The 25,474-nt window shown below is 38.3% G+C and overlaps 1 protein-coding gene across 1 annotated transcript in view; it reads right to left on the reverse strand.

The window, feature by feature from the left end:
* TPRG1 (tumor protein p63 regulated 1) overlaps positions 1 to 22,941 on the reverse strand; it is a 115,940-nt gene extending 92,999 nt beyond the window's left edge. Inside the window, exons 1-3 of the mRNA XM_045387175.3 lie at positions 22,837 to 22,941; positions 22,402 to 22,632; positions 14,271 to 14,362 (exon numbers count right to left, since the gene is read on the reverse strand). Coding sequence (XP_045243110.2) covers positions 14,271 to 14,362; positions 22,402 to 22,623 — 314 coding nt within the window. The 5' untranslated portion in view covers positions 22,624 to 22,632; positions 22,837 to 22,941. The remainder of the gene's footprint in view (positions 1 to 14,270; positions 14,363 to 22,401; positions 22,633 to 22,836) is intronic.
* Between the last annotated feature and the right edge of the window lie 2,533 nt (positions 22,942 to 25,474).

The raw sequence follows: 25,474 nt of genomic DNA on the forward strand, positions 1-25,474 counted from the left end.
GGTAGGAGAACAAGACCTCATTGTAAGGAGGCTGCAAGGAGGGAAGAACAGAGGGACAAGATAGAACAAATGTACACATCTTGCCACCTCCATTGTTTTATTATTGTAAGCAGGAGAGAGATCTGCCTACTGTAGTATGTTCGTTACAGCTTGTATGGTAGAGGGGACACAGCCCAGATCAGGCAAACCCAAGATGAGGCAATATGCTGTAAAAATACTCTAAGAAATCCCACGGAAGCCCGGCCACTGTACAGTTGGGCTTCCTGGCACCCGGAAAGACACAAGGAGCAAAAGCTACTCCCTCAAGAGTAGTCTCTGTCATGCTTCCTGTGTCTCTCTATACACCTCATGTTTCTCTTGACTGGTGCATGACTTCTACTACCATAAATATTCATTCCTCTTTACTTGCTTCTTGCCTGTGGCCTTTAATTGTTTCCTTAGTCCTGACTGTACGTGAATTTTCAGATCTGCTCTCAAAACTAACTGTGGTATCTCTGTATCTCTCAGTTCAGATTCCCAAGATAGATAGTTTTGTTCACCGAGATCATTTCTTTAAGCTCTCCCTTTGGGTCACAGGCTGTCTAATGACTTAACCTCTCTTTGTCCAGTCGGCTATGGCCAAAGGCTGAAGTTCCACCACAGAAAATAGGAACTGCCTTCCAGTTAAGAGCAGTTTATTCTTTTTAAGAATTGTTTTAGCTATTCTTTTTTTGGTCCTTCCACACACATTTTAAAATAAATGTGTCTATACCTACAAAAATATCTTGCTTAGATTTTGATAGGAATTGCGTTTGATTTGTATTTCAAATTCGAAGATAACTGACATCTTTACTATGTTGAGTCTTCCAATCTACAAACCCAGTATGCCTCTTCATTTATTTGGATCTTCTGTGATTTCTTTTAGGAGCATTCTGTAGTTTTCAGCATACAAGTCCTATACATATTTGTGTGATTTGTACTTCAGTAATTCTTCTTTATTTTGCATGATTACAAATGTTATTGCATTTGTAATTTCAGCTTTTACTTCTTTATTGCTAGTATGTAAAAATATAACTGACTTATGGTGCTGATCTTATATTCTGAAAATTTGCTGAAATAATTTATTAGTTCTGGAAGGTTTTTTTGGTAGACGTCTTATAATTTTTTAAATAGATTATCATGTCATACACAAATAGAGATAGTTAATATTTTTCCTTTCTGATTTGTATGCATTTTATTTTATTTTTGCCTTATTGTGCTGGCAAATATTTCTAGTATTACATTGAATTACTAGAGTATTCAATGTCGTGAGAATGAATACCCTTTCTTTGTCCCAAGTCTTAGGGGGGAACCATTAGACATTTCCCAACAACATGATGTTACCTATAGATTTTATGCAAATTTTTCTATTAAATAGAGGAAAGTTTTCCTCTTTTTTGGTTTTATCATGAGTGGGTGCTGAGTTTTGTCAAATACTTTCTCTGCATCCTTTGATATGATGATATGATTTACCTGCTTTGACCTGTTAATATGGTTGATTATATTGATTGATTTTCCAAACTGAACCTGCCTTGCATGCCTAGAATATACTTACTTTTTACACCAATTTTTTTAAAAAAAATTACTGTGTTATATTTGCTATTATTTTAAGAATTTTTGCATCTATAGTCATGAGGAATACTGATCTATAGTTTTATTTTTGTACTCTTTTGGTATCAGGTTATAGTGGCTTCACAGAATAAGTTGGGAGTATTTCCTTCTGCTTTATTTTCTGGGAAAAAAAAGTAAATTAATGTTCATCTTCTGTAAATATTTCATGGAATTCTGAGCCTAAATTTTCCTTTAGAGGAATTGTTGTTGTTGTTGTTGTTGTTGTTGAGACGGAGTCTCGCTCTGTCTCCCAGGCTGGAGTGCAGTGGCCGGATCTCAGCTCACTGCAAGCTCCGCCTCCCGGGTTCCCGCCATTCTCCTGCCTCAGCCTCCCGAGTAGCTGGGACTACAGGCGCCGCTACCACGCCCGGCTGATTTTTTGTATTTTAGTAGAGACGGGGTTTCACCGTGTTGTCCACGCTGGTTGCGAACTCCTGAGCTCTGGCAATCCTCCCGCCTCGGCCTCTCAAAGATTATAGGCGTGAGTCACTGCGCCTGGCCCGGAAATCTTTAATTATAAATTAAATTTCGTAATTTTAGAGCCGGGGTCTCTCTGGCACCCTGGCTGGAGACCAGTGGCGTGACCATAGTTTTACAGTTTTTTATTTATTATTTATTTTTCTACAAATCACATACAAAAAAGTTCACTGAAATCAACATTTGAAAGAACGCTGATGTGTTACAACTTTACATTGATTGCATTTTTTAAGTTACAGTGTAAGAAGGGTGTAGTAACAACTTGTATCAAAACAGCAGATAAAGAAGCTTCTGTCTGCTTCTTCACAGTGAGGGCTACAACTGAGTCAATCTCAAGGTAAGAGGCAAAAACATGACAGCTCCAAAGCACCCAGCATGACTTTTGAGAAAAGAAAAATTCAGTTCAGGGGCTAAAACTGCCCACACTGAGCAAAGCCCTGTGCCAGGGACAGAAGAGCAGCTGCCGCGGCCCTCCCTGTACAGCAGTCCTGCTTCCTCCTCCAGGAACTCTGGTGGGAAAGGCGGGGGAGATGCTCACCAATTACCCTGCTATGGAACTGAGGCCTGACACCAGGACAGGGCTACAGAGAGACAATCCCAAACTTCTGGGCTCAGGTGATCCTCCTGCCTTAGCCTCGTAAGTAGCTAGGACCACAGGCGTGAACCACTGTGTGCCTGGCTAATTGTGTGTGTGTGTGAAGACAGGTTCTCCCTATGTTGCCTAGGCTAGTATCCTGGGCTCAAATGATCTCCCCTGCCCCTGCCTTTAGTCTCCTGAGTTATTCAATTTCCCAATTGTTACAGGGCTATTCAGTTATTTTTTTTCTTTCATGTTGAGTGAGTAGTAATAGTTTGTGTTTTGAGAAACTGGTTCATTTCATCTGAGTTGTCAAATCAATATGTGTAGAATTGTTAGTTATAATCCCTGATTGTCTCTTTAACATTTGCAGCGTCTGTAATGATATGTTGTGATAGCCCCTGTTTCATTCCTGATATTGGTAACATTGGTAACTTGTGTCTCCTCTTTTCTCTTTCTTTTTTTTTTTTTTGGTCAGCCCTGCTAGATGCTTTCCATTTTATTGATCCTTTCAGAGAGCCAAATTTTTGTTTTGTTAATTTTTTCTATAGTTCTTTTGTTTTTTTGTTTTGTTTTGTTTAATTTTTTCATTGATTGCTATTCTTATCTAAGTTATTTACTTTCTTCTACTCATTTTGGGATTGTTTGCTCTTCTTTTTCTAGTTCTTTGAAGCAGGAGCTTAGGTTGTTGATTTGAGACTTTCCCTTAATTAATATGTACACTTTTTCTTTAGTGCTATAAATTTCACTTTCAGCACTGTTTTCGCTGCATCCCACACATTTTGATAAGTTGTATTTTTTCTTCATTCAGTTTATTGTACTTTTTATTTCCTTTGAGATTCCCTCTTTGATCACTGAATTGTTTAGAAGTATGTTTAATTTCCGAGTGTTTGGACATTTTTCTATTTTTTTAATTATTTAATTCTAGTTTGACTCCATTGTACTCTGAGAACATACTCTGTATGATTTTAATTCTTTCAAATTTGTTGAGTTTTGTTCTGTCGCTAAGGATATGGTAGCTCTTGCATAAGCAAAATATTCCATCAGCATCCATATGTAATGTAGATGATTAAAAAGAATGTGCATTCTGCTGTTATTGAATGAATTGTTCCATAAATATCAATTAGGTCCAGCTGATTGATGGTGTTGTTGAGTTCTTCTAAATCTTTCCTGATCTTCTGTCTAGCGGTAATACCAATTAATGAGAGAATAGTGTTGAAGTCTCAAACTATAATTATGGATTTGTCTATTTCTCATTTCTGTTCTATCAGTTTTTATTTTACGTACTTTTCAACTCTATTGTTTGGTACCTTCACATTTAGAATTGCTATATCTTCTTGGTGGATTGTCTCTTCTATCATTAGATAATATCCTTCTCTGTCCCTGGTAATTTTCTTTACTTAGCATTCTACATTTTTAATTAATTCACATAGCAAAGCATTTCTGAAACCACAGCAACTCTTGGACTGTGCAGTTCTGTCCCCTGAACAGACCATTGGAAGCACAGCCTTCCTTCTCTTCACCCTTCCTGCTCTACTTGCTGTTCTTAAACCCACCCTACCTTGCCTACAGGACATTTTGGCACAACCTAGGAAACCCCTTAGAGAGAAGACAATGCACTGTTTGTAAATCAAGCAGCATGTTTACTCCTAACAGGCTATCAAAGTTGTTTGTATAACTGCTGTTAAAATGGTCTAAAAGTGTTGATAGCCTCACTATTAAGACTGAGGTCTTGTTTGCTTTAAGGAAACACACTGTCAGGCTCCTAAATAATGAAGACTATGCTTAAATTATTGAGCAATTATTTCCAGAGCCTAATGCATTTCTAACAATGTCAACACCCTACTTGATATCCTTCAGTACCTTAAGACAGAATGCCTATAGTGGCCATGAAGGCAACATAAAAGCAATGGTGTGCTGTCAATATTACACAAGTTCGAAAATAATCATAATAATAATGTCTAGACTTTATTACCTTGGTATAAATAACTGTCATAACTGATTTCAAGACACCAAGGCGAGGTTCCTGACAAGAAGTTGGAAGAGACACCCACAGATGGCTCTCATGAAGGGGTGAGAGCTGGTTCCCATGCACCATTGCACACTGCGCTAGAGAATAAAGAGGGGCTGGTGTAAGGCAATGGGCAGTGGCAATGTGTTGGCAAGCTGGGAGCGCACAGCCTTTCTGAAGGCATTCAAAATTAGATTTAAAAAAAACATGGAGCAGAGTGGAAATGGCCTATGGATCCCCAGTTTGTGACTCCAGAAGAGAATATGATCCAAACTCCTTGGACTAGCATTCAGAATTTCTTTACGTTCTCATTCTTTCCTATTTTTCTAGCTTGTTTCTAGTTCTCTCACTCTTGCTCACTATAATCCGGTCACATTGAACTGTTTGTGATTCCCTGAGCCCACCTCTGTTACTCTGCACGTATTCTTCTCTTTTCGGGAATGTTTTTCTTGTTCTTGTTGCTGTTGTTTGAGACGGAGTCTCGGAGTCTGGCTCTGTCACCAGGCTGGAGAGCAGGGGCGTGATCTCCACTCAGTGCAACCTCCGCCTCCCGGGTTCAAGCGATTCTCCTGCCTCAGCCTCCTGAGTAGCTGGAACTACAGGCCGCGTCACCACGCCTGGCTAATTTTTGTGTTTTTAGTAGAGACAGGGTTTCACCATCTTGGCCAGGATTGTCTCAATCTCTTGACCTCATGATCCGCCCACCTTGGCCTCCCAAAGTGCTGGGATTACAGGTGTGAGCCACCGCGTCTGGCCTTCCAGGAATGTTTTATAGCATCACTTCTTTTGGAAATCCCTTCTCCTTTTAAAATCATGATGTCTTCTTTACCTAATGTAACAATACACAGTGAGTTTTATGTTCCCATGGAATCATTTGTAGGGCCATATATCAGCATGTATCATATTCTGTTGTGACTTTGTTTACGTGTCTTTCTTTCTCACAAGACTGAGAGCTCCTTGAGGATAGAAAATGTGTCTTATTTATCATTGTACATTCATCACTTAGGGCAGAGTTGGGTTTACAGAGGGAACTCAGTAAATACATAAATAAATGTATGAATGAATGAATATAAATAAATACTGCTACTAATAATAGTAATAAAAAGCCAACTCTTACATGACATAACATATGGCCAAAAAAAAAAAAAAAAAAAAAAACTGTTGTAAGTATTGTACATTATTAAGTAATGCAATCATTGAAATAACCCTCTTAAGATCCCCATTTTATAGATCATAAAACTGAGGCCCAGAGGACATAAGAGATTTGTACAACCATGGCCAAATAGCTAACTGATAGAGCTAGGCATTTCGCTGCATCAGACTCCTTTCACCTCTTGACTTTTTCTGAGTCCTCCCTAATTGGTAGCAGTCATGAGAAAATGAACACTTCCAAGTACATTTGTGACTGTAGCAACTAAGTGCCCTCACTGTCTTATAATGCAGGTCACTCAGAGACCATTCGCTATCAGGACAAGGTTGCTGCCATGGTGAATTTAGAGAGAAAAGCAATGTGTTTAATTAAGTGGTTGTCAAAAACACCCACTTTTGTTGCTGCCAGAGTCCTGCCACAGGTCATTAACATCTTGATAGATTTGAGGCACTTTCTAGCCTGAATGCTTTCACCCGAAGACAGAGGCAAGTCTTACTGGGCTTTGAGCTGCTTGGAGGCCCATGGACGTGGAGGCAGGACACAACAGATGGACCCTGCTAGTATCAGCCAAGGGCTTCATACAGTGGATTACTTGATCAGAACTAAATCTGAGCCAAGTGTGTGGTAAGTTCTGAGCCCAGCCATATGCCACACACTGTACTAATCACTGGGAACTAGGCTGAGATATGCTGAATATAAGTGAATCAGAACCAGGCCCTGCCTGAAGGAGTGCCTTCTTCACAATGTGCACAAGGAACTACACTGTGTCGTAAAACGTGAGCACAAAGAGGGAGATAAGATTATTCCGGCTGAATCAATATGGAAAGGCTCTGTGGAGTTGGTATCCCTGAATGACAGGAGAGGCCTGGGTCAGCAGAAAAAAGGGAGAGGCATACAAAACAGAGGAAATGGGGTGAGTGCAATCATGAGGCCAAAGGATAGCACCGGAAATTTGGGGAAACAGCAGGCAGTTCAATTTGACTGATAGAATTTGTAAAGGCTCATAATGGTAAGTAAGGCTAGAGAGAGAAACTCAGTCATGATATACAAGGGCTTGTGGATGCAACAGACATATATGGAAGCAGTGAGAACCCACTGAAATTCTTACACGTGAACATGAGAGTGATCTGGACCAGCATTTTTCTCAAATTTTAATGTGCATAGGAATCAATTGGGGATCCTGTGAAAATGCAGATTTGTGTTCAGCAGGCCTGGCTGGGGTGGGGACCAAGGGTCAGCATTGCTAAAAAGCTCCCAGGTGATGCTGGTGTTGCTGAATTCAGGACCACACTTTAAGTAGCAGGGGTCTAGACTAGATGAGCGTGTACAAAAATCCATGGGGTTGAGTAGAAGATGCAATTCAGAAATGGTAATTTCCATAGTACTTTTATCATTCGGTTCCTTATGATTTAATAAGGATTAGAAATCCCTGATTTCCAGGGTTTTTTATCTTTTTGCTTTTTAATTATTGGTAGTAGTGTTTTTATTATATAATTAGTTTAGCAATCCTGATAACATAATGAGACTGTGACAAGGTAAAAGTGTGATTAGCTTTAGTCCATCAGCATTGCATTTGAGTTTTTTGTTTTTCCTGGTCAAAGACTAAATAAAGTCAAATGAACAGCAAAATCCAGAGAAAGATCTGGAGAGGAAAAGGTCTCTGAACCTGCCCAATGAACCCCTGATCCTCTTCCCTGCAAAAAAAAAAAAAAAAAAAAAAAAAAAAAAAGACAGTCAACAAAGAAAACAGACACAGGCACAAAGATTAATTAACCAATTTGAACTGCAGTGATCACTGTATTGGGAGATGAAAAAAAAAATCACAAAGGCAGCAAGAGCAGTGTAATGAGAAGACAACTAGCCTGAGAGAGAGGTGTCATGAAGTCAAGCCCTCCTGTGACCCTTAATAAGTGGTTGCCCTTCGACAGGTCATTTAATCTCTGGGTTTCTTCATCCGTAAAATAAAGCCAATAGTTCCTCACTGCCTGCTCCCATGGGTCTGTTTGAGAATTGCATAGGATCGTAGGTGTGAAAGCGATCACACACAGTGTCGCTTTGGGGACCAGGATACTTAAAAGAGGCAGCCCTGTGCCTGGAAAACAATCCCTGATCACCTATTCTTCAGTGTTCCTTTGTCTCCCAGGCTGCCCTTTTCTTTATTTAAAGATCTAATAGAGCCCTTTCTTCCGCAGCATCTTCCTAAATGAAGCACAGATGCCCTTCACACTTCCACTTACTGCACCAAATCCAATAAGGAGCATTCTCTGTTTTTCAAATAAGTTTTTGCAGGGGAGATCCAGCCAGTATGCTCTTCAGGGAATGCCAAATATGAAAGAGGCAACCCTTGTCCATCTAAGATTACAATATAATACTGAGGCACATGTGGCATCTTTGCACGACAGTGGAAAGGCTCTTATGGCAAAAGTGAAGGCAACATACCAGGCTGGAACCTTATTCCTGCAACTTCAGAGCTGTGTTACTCTTCTGAGCCTAGATTCTCTCATTTATAAACTGAAGGTAATGTTTCCTACCTCAGACTGTTACTGTGAAGACTAATCGAAATGAAGAGACTTTTTAAACTATAAAGTGCTATAGAAATATTATTATTGTAGAAATAGCCAAAAATAAATGGGGATGCTTCATAGAGTTTCATTTATCTTTCCAATCATACAGTCTTACTCTGCCCCACTGATTGATATTTCCTACTTGGAGATTCAGTTTTGAAAGAATAATAATAAACCGTTACATTTGTGTGTCATTGACAGTTTGGACAGTAATTGTCTGATAATAGGTGAATGATTGAGTAACTTTATAAAAACTATATGGTAATCAGGAAAAATATAAGGAAAAAACTAAGAGAAGTTCCATTTAGAGAAGATCATGAAAATTATATACATTTGCACTTTTCACAATAGCAAAGAGATAGAATCAACCTAAATGTCCATTAATAATAGACTGGATAAAGAAAATGTGGTACACATATACCATGGAATACTATGCAGCCATAAAAAAGAATGATATCATGTCCTTTGCAGGGACATAGATGGAGTTGGATTTGGAGGTCATTATCCTTAGCACACTAACACAGGAACAGAAAACCAAATACCACATGTTCTCACTTATAAGTGGGAGCTAAATGATGAGAACACATGGACACATAGGGGGAACAACACACACTGGGCCTACCAGAAGGTAGAAGGTGAGGGGAGGGAAAGGATCAGGAAAAATGACTAATGAGTACTGGACTTAATACCTGGGTGATGAAATAATCTGTACAACAAACCCCCATGACACAAGTTTACCTATGTAACAAACCTGCACTTGTACCCCTGAACTTAAAATAAAAGTTAAAAATAATTATATGCATTTGTTCTCATAATAGCAAATGCATGGACATCAAAACATTTGGTGCATTTTAAGTGCTCAATAAATGTCATTATTAATATGTAACAATTTTTGGCAAGAATGCATAAATATAAGCTGGAATAATATATATATATTCTTCTTTCAAGAATAGTAAATATCTAATGAACTAAAGGACCTATTACATGGGGAATCTTTGCACAACAGAGGAAAAACTATTAAAACAAGGACATATTAAATCGAACATTAAAGCAAAAAAGGACATATTAAAACAAATTCACCAATTAAAAAAATTAAAAAGACAAACCCTATCCAAGTTCACCCAGCTTTACTGATAGTAAGTAGTAGATCCAGGATTCAAAGCCAAACCTTCTGATTCTGAATTCAGTGCTTTCTCTATGACACCTGGCTGACTCTTCAACTTCACTTTGATTCTACTGTCTATATGTTATGCATAGACAGTCCGATTTCACATATTAATTACACTGAAGCCCTGAGATAGACACTAGGTGGACTTGGGGGAATAATGAAACATATTTTCAGTATCTTTTACAAAGATGAAGAGCAAGAATTACTGCTTCTTAGATACCTTAGGCAACTACTCTCAATGAGGAATAAGAAGAATAAGAACAACAATCCACCACGACCACTTCACACTAACGTGTGTGGAGGAAGGCGCTGTCTCCTCCTGTCTCTTTAACCATTGTAGACAAAGACACCTCAAACACATTCTGCTGAAGAGCCACTTTATTGCCATCATATCATACTTTTTGAGATTCCATAGAGTGTCAAGACGTTCTCCTTGGTGCCGGCTTAATGGATCGGTTCTAAACGCATACACATAATTTTTAAAATAATCGCTTTGTTTCAGAAGGGCCAATAAAAGGGTAATAGGAAACTGCAAGGTGGAAATAAATACTATCCTGCCTTTGTAGCTGTATATCACACTCCTGGATGAGCTCGGCTGGAGGCCTGAATCCCAATTGAAGATTCATTAGAATTCTCTTAATGATGTCAGCTAAACTGGGATCTAGCTGAAGTTTAGGGCTGCATCTCTCCAGTGCCCCTCTTGGACTCTCTGTTTATTCTCTTTGTGTTCTCTTCCGAAGTGCCTGCAAACTTGTTTTTCTGATTTTATTGAATAATGTGTCCATGTCAATTTAGAGAATCACAAAGCAGCTTACCCGAATTAATTTGAGTACCACTTCTTGGAAAATGACTTTACCAACTTAATGTTAGTAAAATAAACAACATATGCATTGTCTTATTCTTCTGAAATCTGAAAAAATTCTCATTTCTGATTCACATCTAGTCCCAACAATTTTAGATGAAAGGTTGAGGGCCGATAGTGATCTTTATAAAATGGAAATTGATTGTACTTTCTCAACCCTTCAGTGCCTCCCCATCACATATGGGATAGAACCTAAGTTCTTTAACATGATGCAAAGGCACTTAGGCTCTTTTCCAGTCTCTTCTCTTGACAATTCCCACCTTGCCCTCCTACATCAAACTATTTCTGATTAAAGGACTCTGATCAAACATGACTAAAGATTGAGCTGAGTTCATCAATCAACTCACCCCTGCATCTTTGGAAATAATTAGAACCCAATCAGCCTCAAGGCCAATGCAGGGGTGCAGTCTATTTTCCTTGCTCTAACACTTACACGTTCCTCATTTGGGCACTTCATGTTCTCCAGCCCACATTCCTCATTTATAAAATGGGAATCATAAAACCAACAAAGTTGTTGTGAAGCTAACATAAGTTCACAGATGTGAAAATAATTTATAATGTGCTATACACAGTAAAAGGGCTTTTACTCTCATCATTCTGAAATGGGAATCCTTGTTCCAAAGCCAGACATGCTAGACAGGCAGCCAGGTTGCTAGACAAGCAGCCAGGAGTGTCCCATCTCCATGAAATGAGCTAAAAGTTAATGTGCATGAAGCTCAGTCATTTTTGTCATACATAAAAGAGAATCTTGTGTGGTTGGTGAGGCTAGGGCAGTTGGTCCACATTACAGCTCCTGTAATTCATAAGAACTAAATAAATGGGTCTCATTCCGTTATAAAAAGAAGCCAGGAGTAATTGCAAGCTCTCACCTTTCTGGGCCTGCATGTTTGTTTATTTTGTTTAGTTTTTTTGTTTTGTGGTTGCTGTTGGGGGAGTTGGGATTTTTGTTTATGTGTTCTCATTGTTGTTGTTTTTGCCTTTCCCTACCTTGGTGTGCTAGAATTTTCAAACAAACAAACAAAAAGGCTTAAATATGAAAGGCCATTCAAATCCTCCATGAATGCTCCTCTTTTTGACAATTATTTTTTCTTACTTTTCTGCTTGAAAAGTAACAGTGGCTAGACTAGGAACCTTATTTATTTGGACCAGATGCCTGAACCACCGTCTTTACAACTAGCAGCTCTTTCCATTGCATAATGCATCTCGGAACCCACGAAGAAAGAAAATAAACTGTCAAATTCTCACTATGGCAGAAATGACTGAAATCAGAACTTCTCCGGAAAGTAGGTTTTAATGGGGAAGAGGAGGTAAAGGATTTTGGCAGAGAGAAGACCTAAAAGAACACCAAGGAACTACGATTTAAAGGAGATGGATGGGTTCCAAAGTGCAAAGGAAGAAAGTCTGCAAGCAAACAAGCAAATATGATAGTAAGAAATTGCATGTATGCAGGACTCATCCCTCATTGTTGTAGTTAATTTAAATACCTACCACAAAACAAAAGAGAAATGTAAAATGAGTTTCTAGATAGGCCTTACCAACTTTTGAGCTTCCTATTAGGTTCAAGCTGGGTTCAAAGTTTGGGTCTTTGGGGGACAGCTGTTCATATTTTTCTGAAAACTACTGATGTTACCAATCATTGTAGTTGATGTTAAATCAAGCATGCAGAATTGTAGTGCTAAGCTTCAATACAATTCATAGTCTGACTTAGCTTTGGACAATTTATGTCGACACATCTTTATAATCACTGAATAAAAATAATCAAGCAAACAAAAAAGCATATTTCTATATAAATAAAACTAATTAAAATGTGCAATATTAAAGAAATTACCAGTTTTGTTATCTGAGAACTCAACAACAGCCCTGACTAGATTTAGAAATACCACATTTATGTATTCTTTCTTGTAAGGGAGTTGCAATCTAGAAACAAATTAGTTAAGTGTTTACTACTGATTGGATCTCCAAAATCTATGTTGACACCTATTCTAATCAAGGCCGACTATTCATTTGCAGAAGTCAAATTTCACTCTGGATGGAAAGTGGGGAGTGGGAAATGAAATGAGTGTTGGTAAAAGTGAATTAGGAAAAAGCCTGAATTACAGAGTTTCCTTTTCATTAGCGGTAACCCAGAAATGACAGAGATGGATAGGATAGAAATGAAGGCGGACACTACGAAAAAGAGCCTCTTACTAATAGTTACTACTTGTGAACTAAGAGGGGCACTAACTGCTATTGAAAGTCCATGTGCTAGGTGTTTTGCTAATTTACCAATGTTATCTCACTTGGTCCTCTCAAGAATTCTTCAGATACATACTATTATCTCCATTTTATGCGTGAAGAAACAAAAACCCAAAACTGACAGATAGGTTGGTGTCTAAGAGTTCATTTGTATTTAATGCCTGGAACGCATTTGGAACAATAGTATAAAATGGTGATCAGTCAGATGAACTCACAGGTGATAATGGTGCTACTTCCCACTGATTGAAAAATTTGTTCTGCTGGCCTGGATGGTAAAACATTCAAGTGTTGCCCTCCTGAAACTTAGTCTAACAAGACATCCTGCCCAGGAGTTAAAGATTAATGATTATTTGCTCAAGGCATAGGAATCACTGAGCTTCTCTGCTGAACCCTTTTGTGATCAAGTTACCAAGCCAGGGCTGGGCGCAGTGGCTCATGCCTGTAATCCCAGCACTTTGAGAGGCCGAGGCAGGCGGACCACGAGGTCAGGAGATCGAGACCATCCTGGCTAACATGGTGAAACCCCGTCTCTACTAAAAATACAAAAAATCAGCCAGGCGCGGTGGCGGGCGCCTGTAGTCCCAGCTACTCGGGAGGCTGAGGCAGGAGAATGGCGTGAACCCGGGAGGCGCAGCTTGCAGTGAGCCAAGATCGCACCACTGCACTCCAGCCTGGGCGACAGAGAGAGACTCCGTCTCAAACAAACAAACAAAAAAGGTTACTAAGCCGGAAAACAGAACTTACTAAATTAATCAAGTATCTGAACTGGGTGGTCTAATCAAATTATCTGTTTAATATTAAGTCTTCTGTAGTAAAAAATAATTGCCTTTTTCTCTTATTATGGGGGTATTTTACTTATTATTATAAAGACCATGGTATTACTAATATTTACTTGGCGGGGAAAGAGATGGTCACACAAACAATATAATTTCTGGGAAGGCTAGAAATGTGACCATCTTTGTGGTGGCATCTGCAATCAAAGCTCTTACGGATAAGGTAATCTTTGGGGGGAATGCAGGCAGTTATTGACACAATAAGGGCTTGAATGTTAGACTTGGTTTTTATTCTAACTCTGGAAATTCACCTGTCTTAGCTCTCTTCATGATTTCCCTGGTTTTCCTGTTCATATGATTGTATATAAGATCAAATTCAAAGTGTCTATGTTGATTTTATCTGTCTTCTTTCCCAGACTTTCTTTCTGTGACACCTAAAATGAGATGAGTAGTAGTTCAATATGTTTATAGGGGGAGTGATTTTAAATAAGAGAGATTAGAATGAGAGAATTAGGAAGCCGATATAACAGTCTTTGAGAGTGGTGATACAGGCCTGACCTAAGGTAGACGTAGTGATGGTTGAGTGATGGGACCAGCCCAAAAAACAGTTATAGGAGTCATATCATCTGGTCATACATAGGAGTCATATCTGGTCATACCATCCCCATGGAATGCCAGAAAATGTGACTAGCCTGATAATTCAATCATTTATCTTATGTAGCAACCAGACAAATTCTACCACAGGTTCATCTCCTATTCTGTTACAGTGATGTCAAGGAAAACGCTGTATTTCCACGGCCCTTCACTCAGCTGTAACTACTCACTTTGTCAAGAGCCAGAAGCCTTGAACGGTCTCTCCAGAAGTCTCAGCTACGTGACCTTTCAAGTCTTCCATGGCAGTCTCAATGGCCCCCGGCTAGGTGGAAAGAAGAAAATACCTAGTTTAGAGCAGACTTAGCCCACTTTGCTCTTACGATTAGTTAGTATATTCCAGCAGCTTCTCGGGAAAGCTGGTCACAAAGGATATGGTTTATTCAGTTGCCTGTATGCCTAACTGCCTTCCAGAGAACTTAGTCTTGAACTCTAGCAAGCTCTTCTCCTTGGGTGGAGAAAAAGTGGTCTAGGCCCCATCTTCTACAATCTTACTCAGATTTTAATATATAAATGAAGACAGCCACTTTCAGAGGAACAGTTTTCCCAAACAAGCATTATAAAGTTCAAAGCCTTTAGGAATCTGTACATTTTTAAATTAAACCTTTTTTTCTTTTCCTAGAGCACATGTCAATAAAACACAAAATAACCTTCTTCCAACGCTCTGACAATAAATTTTAGCTGACTCAGGGAGATAAACTCGGTCTGTCTCCTCACCTCATTTTCTGCAGCCTTCCCCGAACAGGTGTTACTACTTATAGGCCCAGCCTTAGCTTAAAGATTGATTGCCATCTGTTCTAGCAAGTTCATAGACTCTCTAGCTCGATGACTCTTAAATTTCAATGCCCATCAGAATCACCTGAAGTATGTGTTAAAACATAGATTTCTGGAACTATACCCAGAGAATGTTATTCTGCTGGACCAGGGTGGGACCTGAGAATTTGTATTTCTAACAAGTCCTTGGGAGCCACTCATGGTGTGGAGGCTGCACTAAGAGAACCACTGCTCAAATGTACTTCAACAGATAGAAGGTTGTGCCAACATCAGTCACCTCCAGTGACCCCACTGGCAGGGCTAGATGACTCTGGAGGGGAGTTGCCTATGATTCTATGACAATTTTCCCTACACTCAACCTCTGCTCCCTGTGATGCAGTCTGACTCTTTCAGTCCCACTTGTCCTCTCAAAAATAATACTTCCCTTGATGACTCAACATGGGTATTTTTTGGGGTCTCTCTTCCTGTATTCACATAATTTTGGTCTCAACAAATGTAACTTAGTAGTGAGACTAATATTTTTCAGAAGAAAAAATTGTTAAGTAGAGTTAAAGAGTAATGAAATAATCCTAAAATAAGCATTTTATTGAATGCTTTTATGCCAGGCACTTTGCCAAAGATATGTGAAGATGAATATAATCATGTAGAATTTTTAAAACCTTATTTGCCTCGCTTATGGAAAATAATTGGCAAAGCCTATCAAAATGGAAAATGATCTATCCTTTGATCCAGATTTTCACTTCTGTGAAATTATACTAAAGAAATTTTTGCATATATACAAAATGACATATCTATAAAGTATTCTTTGCAGGCTTGTTTTTGGATAGCAAAAATTTCTGGAAAAAAAACCACAAACATCTCTCAATAAAGAACTATGGATATATATTATAGGATACATTCATACAATGCAATATGATGAAGTTATTAAAGGTGTGAAGAAAATTGTGTTCATATGGAAAGATTTTTAAATGTATTATCAAATGAAAGAAAAAAATGATCAGAAGAGATGGTAAAATATGCCATTTTCTGTATAAAAAGGAGGACAGGGAAAAAAAACAAATATTTGTATTTGCTTCTCTATGCCTAAAGTAACTCTTGAAGGATATATAGAAACTATTAACGTTGGTTCCCTATGGGTCACAAAGAATGTGATGAAGATAGAATATGAAGGTGATGTTTTGCTGTATACCTTTTCAAAAGTTAGACACAAAAAATAAAGCATGTTCTTTACAGAATGAATTGGTAGCCTCTGGATTTCTATCAATCTTCTCACTGTGCAGTTCTTATCTTTGGTAAAAATGTAGGTCAAGCCCTTATAGAACCCAGAAGGAAAATATACCCAGATACAGAATTGTACTCTCCCCTATCTTACTATTATAGTTATTATAATAAGTTAACTTTAGTCATTCAGTGCCAAATATAAAAGTGTAAATACATTGACTTGTGTCTAGGACATTAGGTTTAAATCTCAGCCTTTCTTATGAGGATCCACTGTACACCATTTTGTTATTCTACACATCAGTTTGCTCATTTATTAGATGGATAAGATAATAACAGTAACTGAGTCATGCTACAAAACACTATATATATTATATTATTATATATAAAATGATAAATACTGATTAATAAAATATTTATCATCATTCCCATTATGGCTGACATTATATAGGAAAATAGTTATACCAGAATTTGGGGATCAAATGTTTACTGTAATTGAATAATCAGCTCTGAGACATCATGCAGCCTAAGACAAACAGGGAAATATGGTGGAATAATATGTACACATCATCCGACACAACATAACAGGCAATATTGTCTTTTATAGTCTAGCACTGAATAGTTTTAGTTAAAGCAAACCTACTGGGGGAATTTTGAAAACATATGTGTTTGTTTCCTTACATTTCCTTGAGCTAGACTAGCCTGAGGCCAGTTGTCACACAAATAATGTCCATGTCTGTGCTAATTTTTCTCCATGTAATGAGCTCCTTAGCTAAACAGCAGTGGTATAGAAAAGAATGTCTCTGCAAACTCAGACACTTCGGTCTCTCTTGTCATGTCCAGACTGGAGTCACTTTGCAATGAACACATAAAGTAAGAAAATCAGCTCTAAATCAGATATGTCTTTTAAAGTCAAAGCAAATTTGTCTTTACCTGAAAATGAAGGGAATGTATCGTATCTCATTGTGGTTAGTCCTCTGCTCTCATAAAGAAAAATAATTTATGTTTTAATAATCTTCACAGGATTTCAGGGTTGGAGGGAATCAAGAAACCTTTTGCCCAGTGAGATGACTATTTTCTACACCAGAAAGAAGCCCACACCGGCAATAACACAACCAATATATTTATTTGTTCCCAATGTGAGAGCAAGACACGGAACCCTACAGCAAGAGAAGAGGGAAAGAAAGAGAGTATGAAAGCCAAATTAGTGTCATGGAAGCAATGACATCTTGCTACACAATGGGAAGTCCTGAACCTGCTTATTAAAGTCTCGTTGCTCACAATAGAACACAGACTATAAAAACGCCACGGGGAACCGTTAATTAAATATTAAAAGATCAAATAGTTTCAGTCCCATTAGTTTGTATGTAATTTACATTCTCGAGTATAAATTTAGAGATAATTCCCCATCCCAAATCGCTTTCAACTTTCTGATAAGGTATCTGCAAATATAGAGTCCTACAGAGAGTTTAAAAATATCTTTCCCCATGTGGACTAAGTATTGTTCCTTTCATAAGAAGTTGCTTTTGAATATCAGTCTCCACAACCAAGAAGATTATCATAATATACCTCTAGTTATTAGCCTTGAGGGGTACTTTTGTTCAGAGAAGCCACTGGGCCTTTTTTAGATATGTCTAAGCAATAATAGCAGATGAACTAAAACCAAAGGAAAAGGTTATCCAAGCAGACTGATGGCAAGTGGTTTGGATCTTTGTTTCTGTGACCTTTCATTCATTTTCCAAAGTCAGAGGCAGTGGGCTGTGGTAGAAAGCATCGAGAGTTCTGGGTTCCAGGCCTGTCTTCTAGTTCTTGCATGGCCCAGAGGTTGCTGGTTGACCTTGGCACCAAGTCATACCTCATTTGTGTGCATCAAAGGTTGGATTCAATATTCCTCAAGACCCTTCTAGTGGGAGCTCCTAAGCTAAGTCAGAGGCACACAGTGTCAGAAAATAGATAATAGGTTGGAAGCCTGAGGAAAGGAAGTAACATCCCAGAGTGATCCATAAAGGATACAGGAGGTTTAAGGGGCCAGATATACTTGTTTTTTGGGTTTTTTTTTTTTTTTTTTTTTTTTTTTTTGAGACGGAGTCTAGTTCTGTCGCCCAGGCTGGAGTGCAGTGGCGCGATCTCGGCTCACTGCAAGCTCCGCCTCCCGGGTTCACGCCGTTCTCCTGCCTCAGCCTCCCGAGTAGCTGGGACTACAGGCGCCGCCACCACGCCCGGCTAATTTTTTGTATTTTTAGTAGAGACGGGGTTTCACTGTGATCTTGATCTCCTGACCTCGTGATCCGCCCGCCTCGGCCTCTCAAAGTGCTGGGATTACAGGCGTGAGCCACCGCGCCCGGCCAGATATACTTGTTTTTATGATCCAGTATTGAGAGATGTGTTCTCATATATGAGGTTATGATGCTAAAATTGACTTGTTGGTCAATAGTTAATTTATGTGTCAGTCACCTCTTTGTAAATCTAATTTGTAATTCATATAATTGAGCTTCTTTCTGATTATGGCATTGGCTGTTTACTCCTGGCACTGGAGAAATTGAGCACTATCCTGCCACAGGGAGCCAGTGAGTAACTTTCCTTTCTAGCTTAAAAAATTTAGACAGGAAGAAACCTATATATACAACAAAAGTTAAATAAATTGTAGTATATTCCTATAGTTGGATATTATAAAACTATTAAAAATTGTATTATGGAAGTATGTTATTGAAATGGGAAATAATAGTTGGCATATAATCCCATTTTTACACAAGAAATTGTGTATATATAAGTGAAAGAAAAAAAGAATATGCACCTAAATATATAAGAGCAGATTTAATACATTTTGATTAAATTTGGGCAACGATAATCTTTATTTTACTTTGCTTATTTACATTTTCTAATTTTTCTTCAATAAACCACCTCCTGTGCAATAATTTTAAAACATTTTAATAATATAAAATACCTGACCACATAATTCCTCCACTCAATGACTACCCTTCTGAATGTACAACATATACACTTTAAATTCTTACTCCATGAGAAGTTGATTTCTTTTTAATTGAATCTAATTATAAATTGGGAAATTAGTTCGAGCCCTAGCTTTGCCACTTGCTACCCTCTTGGGCAAGTCAGTGATCACTAACTACTGTGACATTGAGCAAGCAACTCTCCCTTCTCTGAGCCTTGTTTTCCTTTGAGAACAAGTGTGTTGATTATCTCACTGGTGCTCAAAATGTGGTCTCAGGACAGAGAGCATCAGTATCACCAAAGACTTTGTGGAAATCTAGAATATAATGTTTTGCATGGTAAAGATTGAGAAGCATATGACTATATCATCTGTAGATCTCATTTCAGCTTCAAGAAGTCATATTTTATCATGACTCCTTCATAGATTTGAATCTTTGAGATTCTTGATCTTATTGAATTATCCCTTGAGAAAATGAATTAGCTTCCTTTTTACTGCTACAGACCCTATATGTCTACATTTATATCTTACCCTGAAGATCATGAAGAGGTCATAGGCATCTTAATGTTCTTTCCTATGACCAATTACAGAAAAGTGGATGTAAAGTCAAGAGAAAAGAGAAAGCCTTTATAACAACAATGAGATGCCATTTATAAAATATTGATAGATGTGTTATGCACTCTACTAAGAACTTTTACAAAGTTAGCTTATTTAAATTTCTATATAAAACTGGTGTTTTATCTATACTTTGTAGATGAGGAAATACATGCATATACATACAATATCCCGCGCCCCCCCCCCAACACACACACATTTCTCTCCAGTTTTTTTCAACTACCACCCATTAGCAGACTTGTGGTTTATAAGCTAGTAAAGCTGGATCTGTTTTTTAAGTTTATCGTTATAAATTTCAGTTAAGCCAACAGTTGTATTTCCATTGTTCTCACTTGTGTGAATGCACATTTATTTTACTCACATGGCAATAAGAGCTCTTCATATTATGTCTGTTGGTCTGAATGAGGGCAAATGCTGAGTACCTTGGGAAAATCTCCCTATTGGTCCCCAGAGTCTTCAGGTTTACTTTAGATTCACTAATAATTAGAAGATTTTCCCTCACAAGCTTTTGAGAACTTAAGATTGTTTTCGATACACCTAATGAAAGAGATATTCTTTGAATTGATTGGAATCAGTCATTGAAAACCTTATAAAGGAACCATAAATTCTATTGTACATGGTTAGGAGAGTGTTGGACTTGGAGAAAGAAGATCCAGAATCAAGACCTGGAATCTAGCTGCAGCTCTTCCACAAACATTATATGACTTGGACAGGTCGCTTCATTTTTCTCAAATTTCAATATGTTCATCTTTAAAACAAGGATGGTAAGCCCTCTCCTGCCTGCCTCCCAGTATTGCTCTGGGGAATCAAACAGATAAAGGATGTGCGTTTGCTGTATATCCTACATGGTGCAACACCAATACAATCATCATGTGTAGTGGATTTGGTCTCTGTCAGTTTAGCTAAGCTGAAGCTACATTTTCTAGAATTGCTTTTTTGGGTGTGTTTCCCAATTAGGACTGCCAACAATAGACACCTGTGTAATATTCAAAAGGCAGAATTGAAACATAAGTTGTTTTCCCTGTTGAAGATCAGCGCAGGTCACCATGCACTGTGACAACTCATGTTCATGGCAACTGATATCCTGGTTTACCTGATGGCAAGGGGTAGCCCCTGTACCTGCATCTCCTTCCATCACGGTCAGGCTTTCTTTCTAAGATTTTCCTCTTCCTGGGCTGGCTAAGTGTGTAGCTCAGTAATGAAAGCACTAGCTTCTAAAAGTGACCTCACATCATCAAGATTAAACTTGGTGGGAGACAGACATAGGTTCCAGTTTTTCCTCATAAGTTAAACATTGTCACCAGAAATTCCAGTTTGTCCATGCAATTGTTTTCTTATTCCTTTTTCCCTATTTCCTCTTCACAACTGCCAACTGGTTGGCCTATTCTAACTTCAGGCCCAACACCAGATTCAGAGAAGACAATTTTCCATAGTCTCAGCCAGCTCTCATAATAAATCAGCTCCCAATAATAAATCTCCTATTCTATATCACAGTGTGTTCTTCTATCATCAAACCCTGACATCATCAATATCAAAGATAGCACAACTCCAAGAGATGCTTTGATTTCCTTTGCAGCTATATCACACAGCTTAACTTTGCATATTGAATAAAGTTCACATACTTTGGAAAACAAACCATATGCTCTACATATGCAGAGACACTCACACAAACACACATATAGTATAGCACCTACTAAAGCATCTTGCACATAAGAGTATATGCGATGTTTAAACACAGACTCACACAGGCACGCACGCACACACACACACACACACACACTCGTTAAGTTGCTTTAGTTAAAACTTTACCTAAACCAAAGATATATTTTGAAAGCAACCAAATCAGGATTTATTAATTAAAGCTTTGGAAAAGTTACAAAACCCTGGCCCCAAATTTTTATGAGAATGAGTTGAAATACATTTTTTTCCAAAAAGAGATCTCCCACGGTCACATGAAAATGAGATGTTCTCTGTTGCTGTAGTGTAAACTCCCTGATTTTGCCCCCGATTGATCATAACCCCTAAGCTAACCATGACTGTGCTAATAAGAATGTTGAAGGATTGGAAAGAGGATCTATAAGTAGGAGGAAGAGCTCAAGAGGGAAAGGTACTAGAAACCTATGAAGCACTCTCCACTGGATCCAAATGTTAAAAGTTAAAAATACTGTTTTTTAACATCTAGATATACGAACTCCCTCCTGCTTACTTACCCATCCATCTACTTTCCCAGCTCCATTGCGCACGTAAGAGAGCTCAGCTCCAGACGGTAGCTGTAGATTTGAGATTTAAAGCTACCTGCCCCCACGTCGTAATATGAGCACCCCATTGTAAACCTTAGAGAGTCAGTGCATCCTTAGCAACCCTCTCCACTCCATTATCCATATCTTTCCCACACAATGAATACCCTCACCGGGTTAACAGCTTTGTACTCTAGCTACTATGGTTCTCTCCTTACAGAATATTAGTTCTTTGAGATCAGGTTTAGCAGAAACACAAACTGAGGAACCAAAGAAGGAAGCTGGGGGACATACTTCTTAATACTACCTCTGGAATCTAAAATAGATCTTTAAATTATCTAAAGTTCGGATCCTTCATCTTTAAATAGGGATAAGGATACCTACTTCATGATTATTATGACGATTACATGAAACAAATGTGAATACGCTCGGTAAATATGTGATACACAGAAGGATTTTAAGATGTTTTATGGTGAATTTTTATGTAGTATTTAAGAAAACCAATAAATTTACCCGTGTAGCAAAGTACTTCCGTGAGATATAAGGCTGATGATAAGGATTGGGGTAAAGAGTAGATTCAGTCACACTTGACTGCCTTGAAATCTGTCTTGGCATCGGGTCCTTGCCTGGGTCCTCTTCTTCCATCGATAGGTGGTCAGTCTCAGAGGGCTGGTCATCTCCCTCTTGCTTCAGGGACACAGCCTGGAATCCTTCAAAACTCCCAATTGTTGACATTTCTTCAGCCTAAAACAAGGGCAGAAAAATCTCATTGGAAAAAATGCTGCCTGTATACCTGTGTCCTAGCTATGGCAAAACAGAATATGATGAGCAAATGGCATTCCTGAAACTTAAAAACACCCCTCATGTTAACTAAACAGAGGCATTGGTGGATACAGCTTCATAACACAGATTTCTAAATACCATCCATAATCCTGCAAGGTCATTTACCAGAAGAGTGAAGGAGAGACTCTCCGGACAGAGAAAAGGAGTTTGCAAGTAGTTTCATTTTCTCATCTTTAATCCCAGGAGACAGGAACCTGAACAAGAGAAGAGCTGTATAAAATAATTACCAGACAATTTCTCTTCAAAATTGCATAGCATTTTTGGTTGAAAATTCACCAGACTGAAAGCTTAAGAGTTAAAAGCAATGATAATGCATTTTCTTTTGTGCTTCTTGGGTAATAATAGAGCATAAGAGCACTTAGAACTGAACATGTTTTTAAACTGAAAAATTCGAATTCTAAAAATTTATTCTGAGGAAATAATTTAGATGAATACCCAAAGACTCACACGCATGCACCTGCATACACACACACACACACACACACACACACAGTTGTTCAGTTGGGCATCATGGCTCATGCCTGTAATCCCAGCACTCTAAGAGGCTGAGACTGGTAGATCCCTTGTGCTCAGGAGTTTGAGACCAGCCTGGGCAACATGGCGAAACCCAGTCTCTACAAAAAATACAAAAATTAGCCAGACATGGTGTCATGTGCCCATAGTCCCAGCTGCTCAGTAGGATGAGGTGGGAGGATCACCTGAGCACAGGAAGTGGTAGTTGCAGTGAGTCAAGATTATTCCACTGCACTCCAGGCTAGGCAACAGAGCAAGACCCTGTCTCAAAAAAAAAAAAAAACAACAACAAAGTTTGTTCATTACAATATCGCATCTAATAGAAAAATATACCACGTTACATGTAAAAGAGAAACACACCAATTTATATCTCATCGAAGAACACTGTGTATAAAAATAACATTAGACATTCATGCAACATTGTGTCTAACACCAAAAAATAAAAATAAAAAAGTATCCATCAGTAAGAAGTTGACTAAATAAAATATGTTGTACCATACTATAAAATACAAGTGTGAGTGTATATTTTCATCACCAAAAAATATCCAAAATATATTATAAATGGAAAAAAGTAAGTTACAAAATATTATAAATAATATTATTCCAATTTGTTAAAATAATTTAGAAAGAGAAGAAAGATAAAAGGGAAAGGAAAGGAAAGGAAGAAGGAAAGGAAAGGAAGAAGGAAAAAGGAGAAAGAAAAAACAAAGAAAGAGAAAGAAAGAAAGAAAAAGAAAGGGAAGAAAGAAAAAGAAAGAAAGGGAAGAAAAGAAAGAAAGGAAAAGAAAAGAAAGAAGGAAGGAAGGAAGGAAGGAAGGAAGGAAATGTACCTGCATATGTATATACAGGCATACATGTATGATATAACGGATTTAAAAACATCTAAAAAGAGGGCCTGAAAAGAAGTAAAATAAAATATTAACAATAATTATCTCTAGATGACAGCGTTAGAGGTGATTTTTATTTTTGTTTCCATGTCTGTGGGTGCTAGTAATGATCACACATGGTTTAAAATAAATAAATATAATAGAGTGGTTTCTATTTTGTACATACAAAGCAAAGCAAAATAAAATAGAAGGCACATGGTAGCTTGGCAAACTGTGCACTCAGATCATTTCAAGCTGACAGTGAGCATGTTATCCTAGAAAGTTTCATGTCCATTTTCAACATGAAAGTAGGAATGCCATATTATTCTCAGAGTCACCTCCTTGTTCTTAAACAAAAGTGGTTTTTAATCAATTTCTTTGGTTCTTGTGAAACAAAGGAAGGTGAGAAAAAGCCCCTAACCCCAGCAAGCTTCCACTTTTGAAACTGGGATTAACTAGGGTATTCACAAGTGGTAAAAATAGTATGATCCTATAATTTATTAGCTAATTTTGGATATTTTGGCATGAAAAGGGTGCTACTGGCAATTATGTCAGGATGATAGGAGTGAACTGGACTCTCTCAGTCAAATGTGGATCTATATACATGTTTGCCCTGAGGATTTGAATGTAGGAGAAAACACAGTTAAAGTAACTTACAAGTGGAAAGCCTTACACAGTTTGCTTTACATGTTTTAAGATTTATATGTTTTCTTATCCGATCTTTCCAGCAATCCTAGAAGAGCTACTTACTCTTTCCCCGTCTTTCCGAGGAACACAGAGTAGATGGGAATCACCCAGGGTCATACTTTGATAGTCATAGTAGCAACTGGCCTCCCAACCGTGCCCCCAGTACAGCACACCCGACGTCTGTCATAAGGCACCATATCATGCTGCCTTATGACAGAAAAGATGTCTGTGAGCTTTTAGGTAATTGTTTAAAGTCAGGTGTGCAAAAGGTAGAAATTGGTCTCTGAGAAAATGAGGAATGAAGAAGCAGGAGAAAGTGTGTGTGTGCGTGTGTGTGTGTGTGTGTGTGTGTGTGTGTGAGAGAGAGAGAGAGAGAGAGAGAGAGAGAGAGACAGAGATAGAAAAGAGACAGAGAGGAGGCACTCTGGCTTCCCTGTCCCTGGCAGCTACATGCTCTATGTATGTAGGTCTGCCACCTTTATCACAGTGGGTGTTGGAAGGAAATGCATTTCTAAAGTTCTCTATAACCTGTGAAGGAAGGTTTGTGCCATTGGGGAAGGAAAGCCTGCTTCTGTATTTGTGCACTCTGTGAACACACGCCTAACAACAGACATCTGCGAAAGGCTCCTGTGCCTGGAAAACAGAGGGAGGATTTAATTAGCACCACTTCCTCTCCC

This window comes from Macaca fascicularis, chromosome 2 (assembly GCF_037993035.2).
Source record: "Macaca fascicularis isolate 582-1 chromosome 2, T2T-MFA8v1.1".
Taxonomy (NCBI): Eukaryota; Metazoa; Chordata; class Mammalia; order Primates; family Cercopithecidae; genus Macaca; species Macaca fascicularis.